The sequence below is a fragment of the Rhineura floridana genome, chromosome 10, assembly GCF_030035675.1.
Source record: "Rhineura floridana isolate rRhiFlo1 chromosome 10, rRhiFlo1.hap2, whole genome shotgun sequence".
Lineage (NCBI taxonomy): Eukaryota > Metazoa > Chordata > Lepidosauria > Squamata > Rhineuridae > Rhineura > Rhineura floridana.
This window is the reverse complement of record NC_084489.1, coordinates 46,157,203-46,176,219: the sequence shown is the minus strand read 5'-3', so window position 1 is coordinate 46,176,219 and position 19,017 is coordinate 46,157,203. Positions and strand designations below refer to the sequence as shown.

Genomic DNA, 19,017 nt, shown 5'->3' with positions numbered 1-19,017 from the left:
CTTCCTGTTTGCGATTTTATGTTTTCTCTTTGTCTCTTAGATGTACAATTGTGTTTTGAATTGATATTTTTGTACGTCTATTTTCTCAATAAAAGGATTGTTTACAAATGAGTAGGTATCTTTGAGGCTACTCTCCGTACTCTTCTCTACCTGAAAATCTACCTAAAAACATATATTTAAGAGCAGAGGCTAGTTTAATAAAAAGGCATTACTACACATTGTGTTACTAATAAAACAAGCTTTATAAGCCAATTACAATTCAATATGTTTATACAGTTTATTACCTACAGATTAAGGTGTGTGTTTGAATCCCAAAGAAAGATGGGGGGGAGGGAGAGCAGGTGTGTGTGTGTGTGCACATGCGTATGCATGCATGCGCACACAGAGGGATGTATACAATGTTAGGTCTACTCATAGTACACCCATTGAAATTAATGGAGATGTCTAACTTAGGTCCATCAATTTCAAGTGGTCTACTCTGAGTAAAACTTAGTTGGATACAAGCCACATACTTTGGGATTCAAAATTGTGGAGACCTGGTTATTCTCCATTCTTTGGGGCTGGAATCCCAAACAGGGTAAAGATTGCTATACACAAACCATTTTGTTCTTCCTGAAACTTTGTTTCTTCCACTGATCCACAGAGTTGTTTTCTTACACTTAGGTAAGCCATGTGCATGGCCAACTGTGAACAGTCAAATGCAGGTGTTTTTTTAAAGAATGCAAGCTTATATACAATCAGTTCAATGCACACAGGTTCTCACACTTACCTATGGGGGCCACTTACCTGTGTGTATATTTGTGCAATATACATACATATCTATCTATATCTATATACAAATAAATTAAAATTAGAACAATCTGTAGCAGACCAAAGGCAGTTTTGGACACTGAAAGAAACCTTGGGAACTGAATTCCCAACTCACTCACAAATCTGGCAGGAAGAGCATTGCTAATCTTCAAACCACTGTATTTACAAGTGACAATCCAAAAGGAAGTACACATTAGTTTTCCTCAAAGCTAAGAGAAAGTTGAAAGCAAAGCTTCCATTTATGTAGCCACATTATAAACATGCTCATCTACAAGTCACTAAGCCTTGAATGGAGATTGTGAAGTTAATGTCCAAAACATCCTTTACACCTTAAATCTGCAATAATGAAATTCAAACATCTTTAATTGCCAATAAATTAATCAAGATAATTTTTAAAAACAACACTGATTTACTTCACATGCAGTACATACATTCTAGCTTGTCTTCAGGTCTTCCTCTTTCAAGAAGGGAAAGGTAACAAACAATATCTTTCAACTGGATTACTTCTGGCATGTGTAAAGTGGAGGCTGGAGGTCGGGACGCAGTCATGCTTTTAGTAATTCGCAAACCTGAAACAATATTCATGCCATTTTTTTAAAAAGATGCTTAATAATAAGGCACAATTTTTTTAAAAAAATGACCTATTCATATTTGCCTTCCTACTAAGATAAGCCTCTTTGTCCCTCTGGCATTTGTGAAGTCTCTTACTTTTTTGGATCAAGAATAGCCAAAACCAGGGGTGAGAAATAGGGTTGCCAGGTCAGAAGCGCCCCAAAGCCTGAGGTTTCAGGGGCGGGCCCTAGTGATGTCATGGGGGAGGTCATAGTGATTTTATGGGGATCGGCTGTAGTGATGTCATGGGGCGGGCCCAAGTGATGTCATTAAGCATGATACATTAAGCATCAACCACAATTGCTTGGAGCACACAATTCAAACAACATTTCTTTGACTGGAAATTAAAATAGAAATTTTATTAGCTGAAAGATAGAGGCTAGGTAGGGAACATTTAATCTAGCCTACTTGATTCTGGCACGAATGATTTAAGTGCCCTCAAGCCAGCCCAGTCACCAGCAGGCCATTGTAGAAAGAAAGGAGCCTAGTGTTGTGGAGATGTTAGACATGAGCACTCAGGAGTAAAGATGGATGCCCCTTAAGGCTGCAATGCTAAACACACTTACTAAGCCCCATAGAACTCAACAGGACTTACTTCTCAGTAGATATGGTTTGGACTGAGCTGTTAAGTAAAGCTTAACTAGGGATCCTCTGCAAAGATATCCATATCCAATCAGGGTGGGCAACCCCCTGCCTGCGATGCCCTGCTTTCAACATGGCTGCACCTTTCAACATGGCTGCTCCAAACTTCTTTACAGAGTTGACCCTTCACTTCCAAAAGAGGTTTGAGAAATAAATAAGAGTAAGAAAACTCTCTACCCTTTTCTGTCTACCATGTGGGCTGCTATAAACTCACACTGACAACCAATCTAATTCCAGTGAGTGATAATTGACAGAGAGAAAACACACATGCTTTGATCTACCTTCACAAACAGCAGCTTGGGAACAACAATTGCAGCCACACTTCCCAGTATGTGAATTCTCTTTTACCACTATTGGGCAAGAAACAAACCATAATGCAAACAACAAGGTGTATCATCAGTGGGTTTAAGGGGGTTGAGCAGAGCGCATGGAACCACTGTTGTTGCTTCTATGGATGTAAGGGAGTGAGGTTAAAAGTAAATGAAATGCAAACAGAAAAATAAAAAGAAAAGACAGTGACAATTTCCTAATGAAATACCATACCAACAACAACAAAATTCCTATGAGTAAGGCAGAAAACTCAGTATCCCACAACCAATCAGGATTCCTAACCAAAAGCCAAAACTAAAACTCCTGAGTGCAATGAAGAAAGCTTTCTAAGTCCTGCTATTCCAGACAGCTTTTGAGAGGCAAATGCGAGAAAAAGGATAGCAGCAGCTGCCCAAATCTCTAACGATGCGCTCAAGTCCTCAGCCCAATGGAGGGCAACAACAAACAGTTAAGAGCAACATAAAACTAGGTTTCTTAAAAGGAATAATACCAATGCTGGAAGGCAGAGTTATGAGCAAGAATGGATGGATGGAAAAGGTGTACAAGTGTTCGCGCACATGTGTATGAGAGAGAAAGAGAATGAATGATGCATGGATGGGGTGCGTGCTTGTGTGTGAGAAAATAACAAATGAAGGGAAGGCAGACAGGGGAGAGATACAGAGAACATGGGTGGCACAGAGAGAGTGGATGGGATGGCAGTATGGCAGGGGGAAGCGTGTGGACAAATGGATGTGTATTAATGGGGTGTGTATGTGGCCTTGGTCTTGCCCACTACTGAATTGAAAAAGGCTCTCCATGCAAGGCCTAAACTAATTTAAGAGTGCAATTCTATACATGTTTACTAGGACAAAAGTCCCACTGTGTACAATGGGGCTTTCTCAAGTATGTGGGCTTAGGATTTCAGCCTAAGTCTGTTTAACACCTTCACCATTCCATTATAAAAAACAACCGAATGTGGCAATAATCAAGAAATTAGAAGAAGGCTAGGACTGGGGAGGGCAGCTATAAGAGAACTAGAAAAGGTCCTCAAATGCAAAGATGTATCACTTAACACTTAAGTCAGGATCATTCAGACCATGGTATTCCCAATCTCTATGGATGGTTGTGAAAGTTGGACAGTGAAAATAGCGAGTAAGAGAAAAATCAACTCATTTGAAATGTGGTGTTGGAGGAGAGCTATGCACATACCATGGACTGCAAAAAAGACAAATAATTGGGTGTTAGAAAAAATTAAACCAGAACTATCACTAGAAGCTAAAATTATGAAATTGAGGTTATCATACTTTGGACACATAATGAGAAGACATGATTCACTAGAAAAGACAATAATGCTGGGAAAAACAGAAGGGAGTAGAAAAAGAGGAAGACCAAACAGGAGATGGATTGATTCCATAAAGGAAGCCAGAGATCTGAACTTACAAGATCTGAACAGGGTGGTTCATGACAGATGCTCTTGGAGGTCACTGATTCATAGGGTCGCCGTAAGTCGTAACTGACTTGAAGGCACATAACAGAGTTTTCTCATCATGCCCACATCTTTCTGCCCCCCACCTGCCTACTTTTGTTTAACATCCAGCCTAATGGGGAGTTTTAATTAACTCAAAAGCTTGCTCACTTCTTTTGCAAGCTTCTAGACAGCCTTAATTAACCGTATTATGTTACTGTTTCTTTGCTTCTCAGGTTACTTTGCAGTAATTTCTGTAAAATACTTGCACCTTCATTTAAACATATCTTTTAAAAAAACAGTATAGTGTAATTCAAATTGGTAACTTTTGTCTTTGAAGGTGATGTGGACACAAAAAGTTTTATAGCACACACCATTTCTTTGTTTAGTTCAAGGAACAAAACCTAGTACATATCAATTAATAGTAATTCCCTCAAACAGCACATTACCTAAACAAAATGAGATCATTAAAGCATTTGTATAAACCACAGCAGTAATGCAGAGGAAATTTGTTCCCAGTAATTTCAGTAGGCCTGGGTTGTTTTTACAATCTAGCGAAGAAAAAAGGTCTAAATAACTAAGTAGTATACTTAAGCACCACAGTCCTTGTGATTCAGTGGAAAATGTAGAGGTCTACTAGTCACATAATGTTTGGTACACAATGACTATTAGAACAGGCAAATAAAACACAGAGAAGGCATTACGTATCTTGGGGTCCAACTACATGTCAACAAAAATGCTGTAATGGTAGCCTGATGGCAATGTTTTCACGGAGAAAGTTGCTTTGGAAAGAGTGGTTTGGACTGGAGAATTGGGGAGGTGATTAACCATTTGTCTGCCAAACCGTTGCCTCAATGGCTTTTGCTCCTATGGTGTTTCAAACATGTATTTGTCAAGACTGCACTCAGTTCAGCTAACTCCAACTAAACTCGTTTCTCCATTTGACCCTTTCTCCCTCTCTGCCCAAATTGAAATTGCAAGTGCTTCCCCCACCCCACAACCCAAAGGCTAAACCATTCTCAAAGGATAGTGAGTCACTGAGGATGAAAGCCTTTTTATTAATAGCTTGATCAGGTGGCAAATTAGACAAAAGCATAATAATAGACCATTCACAATGAACAAGACAGTCAGTCACCGCATTTTATCCAACTACCTACATACCTCCTGGAAGGAGTGGAGGCTTATTCTTCACCAAAGGACTACTATAAGGGATTTTGTTGCCAAATGAGGTAAAGAGATGTTCACAAAATTCTTCTGGTAGGTCAGCTTCTAGGAAAGTCTTCATAAATAACTTGAATCCTTCTAAGTCAATTGTCTATAGAGAAAGAGAGGGAATTAGCCACACCTCGGAATTTCAGGATAAAAGGTAACCTTTGGTTTTGTAAGGCAGTACATAAATTCCTAAATAAATAAATGCATATAGGATACATAGTGCTATATGCACTGGAAAAGCATTACACACATTTAGATAGATGTGCACACTTATAAAGGTATTTCAAGCGACATTGGATTTTTTTATACTTATTAGGCCAATTCATATGTCACAGGAAACCATACTTAATGGTTCACCATAAATGCACCTGTCTGAGCTACTTGTCTTCTCCTCACTAGTCAATCAGTTATAATTTCAATACAGCAACATCTCTAGGATATGTTATGTTGGTAAAATTCTCAATATATTCTTTATAACTGATTGACAGAAGGAAATGAATAATTGAGTTAATGAACAGCCCACGCACTAATTGTCAAAACGCGTCTGGCTATGGTATACATTGTGCATTATATGGGCACTGATTTATAGAATCATAGAATCATAGAATCATAGAGTTGGAAGGGGCCTTGTAGGCCATCGAGTCCAACCCCCTGCTCACAGCAGGAAATCCACAGCTAGAGCATCTCCCGCAGATAGCTGTCCAGCCTCTGCTTGAAGACATCCAGCGAAGGGGATCCCACCACCTCCCTAGGCAGTCGGTTCCATTGCTGAACTGCCCTTACTGTCAAGAAGTTCCTTCTAATGTCCAATCTGAATCTATGCTCCTACAACTTAAAACCATTAGACCTAGTCCTACCCTCTGGGGCAGCAGAGAACAAATCTGTACCCTCCTCTATGTGACAGCCCTTCAGGTACTTAAAGAGTGTAATCATGTCACCCCTCAGCCTTCTCTTCACCAGACTGAACATGCCAAGTTCCTTCAACCTTTCCTCATAAGACTTGTTCTCCATACCGGCTATCATCCTCGTCGCCCTCTTCTGAACCCGCTCTAACTTGTCTATATCTTTCTCAAAATGAGGCGTCCAGAACTGAACGCAGTATTTCAGATGAGGCCTGACTAACGCAGAATATAGTGGGACTATTACTTCCCTCGACTTGGAAACTATAGCTCTGTTTATGCAGCCCAAAACCACGTTTGCCTTTTTTGCCGCAGCATCACACTACTGGGTCATGTTCAACTTGCGATCCACTACAATTCCAAGGTCCTTCTCACACGCACTACTGCTAAGCTGGGTATTTCCCATCCTGTACCCGTGCATTTTGTTTTTGTGGCCTAAATGCAGAATCCTGCATTTGTCTTTATTGAATGTCATTTTATTAATTTCAGCCCAATTTTCTAGTCTATCCAGGTCCCTTTGGATTTTATTCCTGTCTTCCATTGTGTTAGCTATCCCTCCCAGTTTTGTATCATCCGCAAACTTCATAAGGCTTCCCTCCACCCCGTCATCTAAGTCATTGATAAAAATGTTGAAGAGTATTGGCCCCAGGACAGAAGCCTGTGGCACTCCACTCGAAACCTCCTTCCAGTCCGAAGCAGAGCCACCGACGACCACTCTTTGAGTACGGTTTTCCAACCAGTTGTGAATCCACCTGACAGTATTTCCATGTAGTCCGCATTTGACCAGTTTGCTAATCAAAAGGTCGTGGGGGACTTTCTCAAACGCTTTGCTGAAATATCCAGCGCCACTCGTCTGCGAAGCTGGCCAGGCGGCGCTTAGTTGCAGCTAGGGAGTGAAGCTACAGACACCATTCTGAAAAAGGGCAGCGTCGTGCGTTGCACGCAATACACACGCACGACGTGCTGCATGGAGGGGAGGAGCGACAGGAGGCTATTATTTACACAACCTATAAAGATATTTATAGTGCAATCCTACATTTGTTTACTCAGAAGCAAGTTCCAATGTATTCAGTGGGGCTTACTCAAGCAGGGAAGCATGCACAGAACTGCAACCTCAAGTGATAAACAACTTCATTCACCCAATCCAAAATTCACAATCATGTTGAATTATTGGGTGTTATTGGATTTTAAAGGGATTTATTTCTTATTGTGAGCTGCCTTGGTGTCGGCAATCCTATCTCACAGGGTTGTTGGGAAGACTACACACACACACACAGGAGATGTAAAAATACATAGACCCCATATAATAGTTTATTGTCAAAACCAGTTGGTCATTGCAGAACATTTTGTTTTTTAAAAAATAACATCAGCATTAGTTTCCTATATAATAAAAGCAGTGATACCTATGTAAGCCCTGCCTAATTGCTTTAAAAATAGGATTGGAGGGGGAGTGAAATATTTACAATACAAACACAATTCTTTGTTATGTTCACTCAAAAGCCCCATCAATTTACAGCACAATCCTAACCATGTCTACTCAAAAGTAAGTTCTATTGAATTCAATGGGGTTTACACTGGGTATGTGGGATTAGTATTGCAGCTTTACTACCAGAAAAGCAGGTACTGGATTAAAGCTTCATATTGAGAAGGTTTTCAAAACAGTGTCCTCTTCAACAGCCCAGGAAAATTTAAACTTGTTTGACCCCTTCACACAAGAGAGAAAAAGACTGAAAGCTATATACTTACTCAAGTTATGAGATATGAGATTGTCAGAAAAGCAGGAAAAGACAAGTTTTCTGACTTGTAAAGGGCTCTAGTTACTGCCTTGTCAATCACAACCCTGACTTCACTTATTGGGTACAAACCTGAAAACGCAGGATTAGAGCTGCCAGCTATAAGCTCATTTAACTGAAGTTGCAGGAGGGCAGCTTACATTTTGGTGTATATCTCAGGAACCAGACCACATAGAAACTTTTTTTTTTACATGAAAGTTGAGAGTCCAGAGATTAAGGAGTCCCAGAGAGCTCCCCAAAAATATAGAGTCTCCAGGCAAAATCTGGAGACCTGGCAACCCTACACCTACTAGCCTGATGGAGCTCTGAAGAGTTTCAGTAATGTTAATCAACTCTCAAAAATCTCCCTGCAAATCACTGAAATGGGGCCACAAAATAGGAGACATTTCACTCAGCCCTTCAGACAATCCATGTTACTAGTAAGAGAGATTTTTAAGTGATGAAATCATTATGAACAAGGTGCTTAGAGAGTGAGAAGCAAAAGAACATCTCAATCTACACATAAGGATGTTGACAAAAGAAAGTCAGTTCAACACACAGAGCAATCCAACTCAGAGGAAGCCAGTGTAAATTGTGCTGGAGCAACAGAAGCCAGCGTAAAGTTCCACCACATCCAGCTGCCATTCAGCAGCCTCTGGGTTGGCTGAATGCTGGGAGCTGTGTTCAAGGACCAGAAAGTAAAAGTCTGCTCTCCCAAATATCCTACCAGGGAGTAAGCCCTCTCCATTGACTTCTATGGCAATTATTTTATTAGACTGACCTTTTTCCTGGTGTAACTTTTGCCTGGATTGGGACCTGCAGGAGTGCTCAGAACACAAGTTGAATGTGGTCTAAGTACCCTCCCCTGACACACCCCTTTTTGGGGTCTTATGCCAGTTTACTCTGGCTCTACTGGTGCTGGGCCCAGCTGAGCTTGGGCTGAGTCAGGCTGAAGGACTTATGGTGGCATAGCTCGGCTGAGCTGAGGCCCAGCCGGCTCAGGTTGGAGATCTGCTGCATCCAACTCCCCTCAGTACAGCATAAATGCAAGTTGGATTGCACCCTTAATGTTACAGCTGTACAAAAAAAATGGATCAAGAGAATGAATCATTAGTCTCACATTCCAACTATATCCCCATGAATTAAGCTGCTATTCTCTGTCTGGAGTTCTTAAGGATAATTGGGCAAAAGTAAGTATATACCCAACTTGATAAATGCATTTCATGCAAATTCTGAAAACTGGACAGTTTATATACATAATGCCCTATTCACTGTTTTCTTAAAAAACATAAACATAACAGACAATTCTATCCTTATCTCCATGGTTATTCCAATGTGCATAAAAAACTCTAGTATGTATGGGTATGCCTGTTTCATATAATACTGGAGCAGTACTTCACAAGGATGCATTCTTAACAGGGAAGCCCACATATATGAGCACACAACAGAGGTGTTGCCTTTGCATGTTGCAACAAAATGTGTGACACTTCACATTTCACAGAAAACATGGCAATATACCCTGCTCATGAGTTAACCTACATATTTTGTAAAAAACATGAAAGTGAAGTAACTATGATGACAATATCCTACATTTTCTATAATTGTAGTACTTTTACAGTAGTGCATTTGAATAGAAAAATATCAATAGTATAGATCAATAATATCGATATCAATAACATGCCATCAAAGTCTGAGTGCCTCAATAAATCTACACAAAATCAATAGCACCCTTCACATAATATTATCAACAAAAACCATCACCAAAGTTGCTTACTTGTTTAAGAATATCTTGCTTCTGGAGTGCATGTAAAGAAAGAAAATATACATAAGTAATATTAATCCAGTCCACAGATTCTCAATTTGTATTATCTGAACAGCATTTTCAGCGGAAAGTTCCATTTCATAGCAATAAGTCTCCTTATGGGTAGTTAGTAACAAGCACAAATAGATGATTCCAGCACAAACTAATAAATAGTATGAACTTTTGACAGGTTTTTTTTACCATGCGGCAATGTCACTTCACTTGCACATGCATCAGCACACCAGGAAGGCATGAATTATCATGCAAGCTACCTGGGGAAGATGCTGGGCTAGTTTCTAATTTAGCATGAGTGGCAGTAAGAGGTCTGAGTGAAATTTGACACCACATGGGAAATTCTGCTTGCTTGCCTATACCATGTTTAAACCAGGCCTGTCTGAATCAAAAGTGAGGAACTACTATATTTGCACTGGATGATCCCCAGAAAACTGGTAACTTTTAAAGGTCTCAGTACACTCAATTCCCCTCCTCCAATTTCTTTCACTGGACTCAAGTCAATGTTTGTTTAAAGGGGATTCAGCATAATCTCTCATTCATCTTTACAACATTTTGTTATTTTTATTCCCATTTTACAAGTGAGAGATTGAATGAAAGATTTCTGCACATGATCACAGTTAGGATGCACTGAAAGGGGAGAAAGGGATATCAGTAGCAAGCTCCGAACCTTCACATTGAGGTTCTGAATACAAGTCACAATCTGCCTATTAGTTATATGCATGCAAGTCCTCTGCATGATCTGCCAAAAATCAAGTGCACAGAAGCTACATACATTTATTCAGTGCACAAGGTGCAAACATTGCATGGAGAGTGGGGGCCTGCTCCCATAATCCTGCTCTCCTTCCACACGTTCTGTGTACCCCGACTGCAGTTGTATGCACAGGGCTACTGATTGGCAAAGTCTGACTTACAGTATATCTACTGGACTGCAAAACCTCTTATGATTTTAGAAGATAAAAAGAAAAAGTGAAAACACAATCCTGCAGAATACAGAACATTAATTTCTACCAACTAGTGTAAATATTTAAAAGTCAGATAAGGAAGAAAAAAATTACCCCTTCAGGATTGTACTTTGCTAGTACACCATTACCATGGAATTCTTCTAAAACATCCTTAATTTTCTTTGTAGAATCTGCAAAAGCAATGTGAGAGGCCAGCTTGTACAAGACAAGGGATACAAGGCATACATCAATCAGTTATGCATCTCATAAAACAAAGCCTGTTTTCAACAAATAGCCAAAATTTCATCCTTCCCAAGGAACAGGGGGAAAATCCACACAGTGGCAGGACATCACTAGTAAATAAACATACACATACATAGGTTTAATTACAAATGCTTTTCCCAGTGGTTATTTAAGGCTACCTATTGCTGCCCTCCCCTACATCATACTACTACAATATATACAATATAGAAGGGCAATCATTGCATATCAACAGTCTGATACGCAATGATTACCAGAAGATATGGAAGCAAGCCTCTCTAAGTCCAAGAGAGAAAAACAATGGCTTTTTCCAAGAGCCAAGCTTCCATTTCTTTTGGCTGAATCTCACCTAAAACTAAAATAAAGACAGAGTGTGTGCTACAATTAAAATGAATTAATATAGATGTAAAGGCCACATGGGTAGAAGTTTGATCCTGGCATATAAAATGATCAAAAGAAATATTCAAAACAGGTATGAAAAATAAGAAGAAATTGCTATGTCCTTCAAAAGCATGAAATAAACCAGAAATTAATAAAGAAATTTATTAATTTACAGAAGCTCTTATTCTAAGTGAACAAAAAAAAATGCAAAATCTGAACTGTACAGAATGGCATTCATTTTAACCACTAGATTGGATCCAGACTAAATTACACATAATTCTGATTGAAATCAATGGGACACAAGTAACTCTTCACACTGACTTTAATGAGAGCTTAGTGCAACTAACTGATAGAAAACATATCTGGCTGGCATACACTATTCTAGATGTTTAAATACACTCATTATTTAGTAGAAAAAACAATCATAGACGTATAGGTACATTGAGGATAAAATACGTATTAAAACATATAAATATAGAGTGGCTGGTCAACCAGCCAGATGGGCGACTAATAAATATAATATAATAATAATATAAATTGAGATAGTTGTCATATTGGCTTACCAAAAAGGTTATACACACCAGCAAATCCTGATTAAGACATAGCAATCACACTTCAAACCAAACTCTTTCTAGTTATTTTAACATTCCTGTGACCAATCCTGTGAAACCATAACTTATTGGGGGCTAACTGCATGTGACAACAAAAAATCCATCCCTAGATCTTCAGTCCTTGTAAATTTAGCAAACAGCAGCCACACAGAAAGGAATTCAGACAGAAATCATGGGTGATATTCAATGCTAGTCCTACTCAGAGTAGACCCATTGAAGTTAAGAGACAGGACTAACTTAGGTTCATTAATTTCAATGTGTCTACTCTGAGTAGGATTTGGTTGAATACAACCCCGTGGCACTAAGAGATAATGGGGAGGGGGTTAATATTTTGTCCCTGTACCATTTTCTCAATGAAAATTGTTGACACACATGCACTGCTACTTGCTCCATTAGAGGAAATTGGCACCTAGCATGCTGGTCAGAGATTAATCTAGTGTAACTATCCACAAGACTGCTCCTTAATAAGCTGAGACGTTCAATTAATGCAGTCTGGGTTCAGGCCTGGTTATGGAACTGAATCAGCCTTGGTCGCCTTAAGGATGGATGATCTTTATCGGGAGAAGGACAGGGGGAGTGCAACCCTGTTACTCGTACTTGATCTCTCAGTGGCTTTTGATACCGTTGCCCATGGTATCCTTCTGGGCCGACCTGCTGAGATGGGTATTGGGGCACTGGTTTACAGTGGTTCCGATCCTATCTCCAGGGTCGTTTTCAGACAGTTGTGCTTTGGGGTGCCGCAGTGTACTATCTTGTCCCCCATGCTGTTTAACATCTATATGAAGCCTTTGGGAGTGGTAAACAGGAAATCTCGGGCAAGGTGTCAGCAGTACGCTGATGATACCCAGCTCTATTTCTCTGTAAAATCTGAATTGGGAGAGGCTGTGCAAGCCCTGCTTTGGATGGGGTCGTACTCCCTCTGAAAGAGCAGGTCCATAGTTTGGGGGTGCTGTTGGATCCATCTTTGTCGCTAGAGGCCCAGGTGACCTCAGTGCCTAGGAGTGCCTTTTACCAGCTTCGGCTAGTAAGACTGCTGTGGCTGTTTCTGGACCAGGATAGCCTGACCACTGTTGTCCACACACTGGTAACCTCCAGGCTGGATTACTGTAATGTGCTTTATATGGGGCTGCCCTTGAGGTTGGTCCAGTAGCTGCAGCTGCTGCAAAATGTGGTGGCGAGACTGCTCACTGGGGCAGGGTATCGCTATCATGTCACCCTGTGCTGAAAGAATTGCACTTGCTGCCCATTTGCTACCGGGCCAAGTTCAAAGTTCTAGTTTTGGTATACAAAGCCCTATACAGCTTGGGACCAGGATACCTGAAAGACCGTCTTACCCCTTATATACCCAGTCGATCACTGCACTTTGCAGGTGAGGGCCTCCTGCAGATACCATCTTATCAGGAGGTCCATTCTACACAACATAGGAAACGGACCTTTAGTGTGGTGGCACCTACCCTGTGGAATTTCCTCCCTTTGAATATTAGACAGGTGCCATCTCTGTTATCTTTTCAGTGCCTTTTGAAGACTTTCCTCTTTCAACAAGCCTTTTAAGTTGAGACCTTATCCCAGTCTGCTTCTATGTTGGAATTGCTTTTATATATATATATCTATATATATATCTATATATATATATCTTTTAAACCCTTTTTTTAACAATATGTTTTTAACCCTTTTTTAAGATGTCTTCACAGCTTTTTTAAAAAATGTTTTTAAAGTTGTTTTGTTTTAATGTATTTTAAAGTCTGTTTTTATGATGTTTTAAAGTGTTTTCAGTGCCTTTGTTTGCAGCCCTGGGCTCCTGCTGGGAGGAAGGGCAGGATATAAATCAAATAATAAATAAATAAATAAAATAAACAAATATTCTCAGCTCAACTTCCTTCAGTTGGAAGCATAAACAAGATATTCGCCAACTATCCTAGTCTTTGATTTTCCAGAACTCCAAGAAAAGATGGGATGCAATGATAGCTAAATCAGTACAGTGTCACCAGAAATCATGTTACACTGCAGTTCCAGTTGGGAAGGCCAACACAAATGTTTAGGATCAAGGAACCCAACTCATATTAGTGTTTTATCACCAATGTGTTGAAACAAAGGTGTACAGAAAGCAAGACAGAACAAGTCAGGAACAAATAGCAGGGTGGGCAGGGGAGCATTATAACAAAAATACACTCAAAACTAGGGTTGCCATGTCAGAAGCATCCCAAAACCTGAGGTTTTAGGGGCGGGCCCAAGTGATGTCATTAAGCATGATACATTAAGCATCAATCACAGTTGCTTGGAGCGTACAATTAAAAAAAATATCTGACTGGAAATTAAGCTAGACATTTTAGCTAAAAGATGGAGCTGTGTAGGGAACATTTAATCTAGCCTACTTGTTTTTGGCAAGAAGAGTTTAAGTGCCTTCAGGCCAGGCCAGTCACCAGAAGGCCACTGCAGAGACAAAGGAGCCTAGTGTTGTGGAGATGTTAGATGGGAGCATTCGGGAGTAAAGATGGATGCCCCTGAAGGCTGCAATTCTAAACATACGTACTAAGGGACTAAGCCCCCATAGAACTCAACAGGACTTACTTCTGAGTAGATAATAGTTTGGACTGTGCTGTTGGTAAAGCTTGACTAGGGATCCTCTGCAAAGACATCCATATCCAAGCAGGGTGGGCAACCCCCTGCCTGGAATGCCCTGCCCTTATCTTTTAATGTGGCTGCTCCAAATTTCTTTACAGATTTGACCCTTCACTTCAGAAAGAGGTCTGAGAAATGAGTAAGAGTAAGAAGATTCTCTACCCTTTCTGTCTGCATATATGCCCTTATGCTTCCCCTGCGCCCAGCAGAAGCTCTGGGCCAGGCGGGATGCAGTGGCATCTCATAGAGGACACCCTCCCCTTTCATGGGGTGCATGATTTGTCCTGGCCCAGAGCAGATTTTGGAGTGGGCACCCCCAATTACTTATTTTTCCAGTATGTCTTTTTCTGCTTTGATTTTGTATAGATGCCCTCTTCTGTACACTGCGCCCAGCAGAAGCTCTGGGCCAGGCGGGACGCAGTGGCATCTCGTAGAGGACACCCTCCCCTTTCAACGGGTATATGATTTGTGCTGTCCCAGAGCAGATTTCAGGGTGGGTACCCCCAGTTTTTTATTTTTTATTTTTTTCTATGTTTTTGTCCATTTTGATTTTGCATTGATGCACCCGTGCGTGCCCGGTGCCCAGCAGAAGCCCTGGGCCGGATGGGATGCACTGGCATCTCATAGAGGACACCCTCCCCTTTCATGAGGTGTATGATTTGTGCTGTCTCAGAGCAGATTTTGGGGTGGGCACCCCCAGTTACTTATTTTTTTCTATGTGTTTTTGTCCATTTTGATTTTGCATAGATGCCCTCCTCTGTGCCCTGCACACAGCAGAAGCTCTGGGCCAGGCAGGACACAGTGGCATCTCATAGAGGACACCCTCCCCTTTCCTCGGGTATATGATTTGTCCTCGCTCAGAGCAGATTTTGGGGTGGGCACCCCCAGTTACTTATTTTTTCCCCGTATGTTTTGGTCTGCTTTGATTTTGCATAGATGCCCTCATCCTCCCCTGCGCACAGCAAAAGCTCTGGGCCAGGTGGGACACAGTGGCATCTCGTAGAGGACACACTTCCCTTTCCTGGGGTATATGATTTATGTTGTCCCAGAGCAGAGTTTGGGGTGGGCACCCCCACTTACTTATTTTTTATGATTTTATGACATCATTATGTATTCATGATAATATCGGAAGCCTGATGATTTTGATTGCATAAATGTATTGTTATTCTTGACAGGGAGAGTCCCCCGATCACAGTGATATATCATACAGGGTACCCCAACATATATTTTGGGGTTTGGAGACATGTTAAGTTTGGTTTGAAGTTGCTGTAGTTGTCAACTCTTCTTTTTTAGTGTTTTGAACTTTCAAGCAAATAAGGAACTGGGAACTAGGAACCAACTTCAGTGTCATATCAGTTAAATAAATAGTTGCGGGGGCGGCTGACGTTTTGGTGTATATCTCGGGAACCAGACCACCTAGAAACTTACTTTTTTAAAAAATTGAAGCTGAGTCCGGAGATTAAGGGGTGCTAGCCAGAGAGCCGGGAGGCCCCCCAAAAACCGGGGACTCCGGCCGAAAACTGGAGATCGGGTAACTCTACTCAACACACATAAAACTGAATTTGCCAATATAGGAGGCTCAAAAGCACAAAGTAGGGTTTTTTCCTGTTATGTGTGTGAAAGAACTGGATTGGATCAGCTTTCCCTAACCTGGTGCCCTACAGATATTATAGATTACAACTTCCAGGAGCTTCAGCCAGCATGGCTGCTCTTATATTACAAAAAAAACTGAAGGGCAGCAAGTGGAGGAAGGCTGATGTAAACTAGCAATGGACTCTTCTACTTTTCTCTTGATTCAGTGTATGGTAGTACAATTTCCTAAATTAAACACACCCCATAAGTGGCACCTTATGAACCTGGAACTGGTAGCTTTTATTTTAGTAATTACTTACATTATTTATATCCTGTTTCTGAACTTGCAGGATTTTGTGTTGGCATAAATTTGTTTTTATTTTTAAAAGACTTGCTATCTAATATTCCCATTTTACTCTCAAATCAATTTAGGCTGTAATCCTAACCCCATTTACCTGGGAGTAAAACCCACTTAATTCAATAGGACTTACTTTTGAGTAGACATGGATAGGATTGTGCTGTAAGGCACGTGAAGTACTTAAATTATGTACCAGCAAATGCTGGTACTTTCTAGATGTACAGAAAAAGCAAGTGTCAGTCAAACGTTACTCATAAAATGCAGAAAGGGCAAAAAGTTCTCCTTATGAGCAAGATGTTGCCACTGCTACGGCTACAATTTACTGATCCTACCCACATAACAAAAACTTGTAAATTCCATAATAAAGAAGCAATTAGAGTTCTGCCAGTTAATGGCCTCCTCACACAATTAACAACTTTGAGGGGGAAAGACGGGATGGATAGGGAAGCAAGCAGTAGCAAAATGAACCTCAAGCCTTCATAATACAAGACATAAAAATGAAATATGTTTTTGTCCAGGGTAAACTAATCCTTCTACTGAATTTTCTCAAAGCTGAGTTTTATTATGCACTTTCATTTATGTAAACATTTGTGAAAATCTCTACACACCAAACTGGATAGATGCAAGATATGAGAAATCTCACTTACCCAAAGTGAGAAGATATGGACTGAAAACAAATTTGATGGGATATTTCATTTATATCCATTGCATCTCAGACATGTATTATATTATTCAAAAATAATTAACAGGTTACTGGCAAGAAACAAACATTTCTGAGGTCCATTAATACGCTGGTACCGCAATGGTAAGATCAGAATGAAGTGTGATGTCAAACTTGTCAGGAGAGATGGAGAAAAATAGCTTCAAAAGTTTCCAGTGAGAAGGAACTAAAAGGTTTTGCATACACCTAGTATTCGTCATTCATTCACTTTCTTAGCATTTTCTTTTCAATTTACATTAGCTAGACTCGAACTGAATTTCAAGGCTGGATCCAATTTCATGAAGTGTTCTGAACAAAATGTCATTCAACTTCATCTTAGTCAAACTAAATTTAGAAGCAGAAGCCTGGCTATTAAAAAGGGATCCATGGTTCTTGAAAGCTATCAAAGAAGTACTGCTACATGCACCCCAATCTCCAAGTAGTGTGAGGATTCAGAAGTTCCAGCACATGCCCCAGAACTAGTTTCCTTGAAACGAATGTCACTGGATGCTTATTTCTGCAGTGTAAGGTATTATTTACATATGTTTACAGCACTAACAGATCCTCCTCTCCCATTAGATTTCTAGGAGGCTCCCCAATATCATGGCATTGGATTGTCATAAAGAACAAGTCAGGCCTCTGTGCTTCTTTCAGATTGTTCCAGGACTGGAATTCTATTGCTTCTCTCATGATGATATTACCTCCAACTGAAGGAATTTGATGATATTATCCCCAATTATCCCTTCCAGAAGACTCTCCAACTGGGAGCTCCTATGGTAACAGATCATCTGTACTTGCAATTATTTTTGTTATGCAATATACACATTGAATATAAGATTTACTTACAAGGTTTGGAGTTTTGGTGGATGGCTCCAAGTAATGTGTACACAGGCAGGAGTCTACAAATTGTATCCAGGCTTGATAATCAAGATTATTTATACTACCCAGTGAATATAGTAAAAATCCCCCACCGGGCCTGAGCACATTTAGAATACCTTTACCTTTCCACTGAGCAAGTATAACTTGCCCTGCACTTAACTAAAAAAAGCTTAGAGTACAAATGATATCACCCTACCCACCAAGTCCAAGATCCTGTTTTTTTCTTCCTTTCTTCCTAGCAAGTATACCATATACAACTATATACACTCCCTCCCCAAAATCCAGCCCAATTGTTTTCCAACTTCCATCCATCAGCAGTCCCATTCTAGTCCCTCTCTTGGGAGACTAAGGGTGGGGAATTTGTGACCCTCTAGATATTGCTGGAAAAGCACTCCCATCATCCCTGACCATTGGCCATGTGAGCTAGGCGGTTGGATGTTCAACTGGAGGACCATGGTTTCCCATCCCAGGAAACTATTTTTAGCAGTCTTTCCTTCTGCAGAGAAAATCCACTCCAGAATTTATTTTCTTCTGCTTTGGATTGAGCTATAAGCCCCACATTACACACTCATCTAGCTTCTAGGCATTCTTACTAGCCAGAATACAAATCCTCCTAGCCTCTATCATGGTAACTAGTGGTTTTATGGAAAACTCTATATAGGGAGCAAAGAGATAATTGAACACTTAAGATTTCTTTTCTCCTCCCCTGCTGGGAAGAAGGCACAAAAGGGGGCCCATGTGCTTAACCATTTTCAGACTGAGAACAGGATAAGGTTGGGGTAGGGAACCTCCCACTTGGGGGCCAAACCTGGCCCACCAGTCCTCCCAGTTGGACCATGAGGCTGTTTTGGACAAGCCACACACACACACCCTACACCTGACATCGTACATGACATCAGGTTAGGGCAGGGTTTCAAAGGAACAAGCAGAGATTTAAAAGTGGGCTCCTAATTGTTCTTTTGCTTGAGAAAGGTATACTCCCAACCATTCCAGAAACAGGGCACTAAAGAAAAATCTGCACTGAAAAATATTTATTCCTCTATCATCAGTTTTCAGAGGCCTTCCATTAACTGATACCCAGTTTTGGTAGAGTTCCCAGTAGTGGAAACCTTCCTATATTTAGCATTCTATTGTTAAAACACAAAAATCAATATATAT

General features: G+C 40.5%; 1 protein-coding gene across 4 annotated transcripts in view; it reads right to left on the bottom strand.

Annotated features, from left to right (window-relative positions):
• DGKB (diacylglycerol kinase beta) overlaps positions 1-19,017 on the bottom strand; it is a 430,346-nt gene that overhangs the window by 357,102 nt on the left and 54,227 nt on the right. For all 4 annotated transcript variants that reach the window (XM_061585671.1, XM_061585674.1, XM_061585672.1 and 1 more), the window contains exons 3-6: positions 10,593-10,669; positions 9,496-9,516; positions 5,000-5,153; positions 1,242-1,379 (exon numbers count right to left, since the gene is read on the bottom strand). In XM_061585671.1, the coding sequence (XP_061441655.1) occupies positions 1,242-1,379; positions 5,000-5,153; positions 9,496-9,516; positions 10,593-10,669 (390 nt within the window). The remainder of the gene's footprint in view (positions 1-1,241; positions 1,380-4,999; positions 5,154-9,495; positions 9,517-10,592; positions 10,670-19,017) is intronic.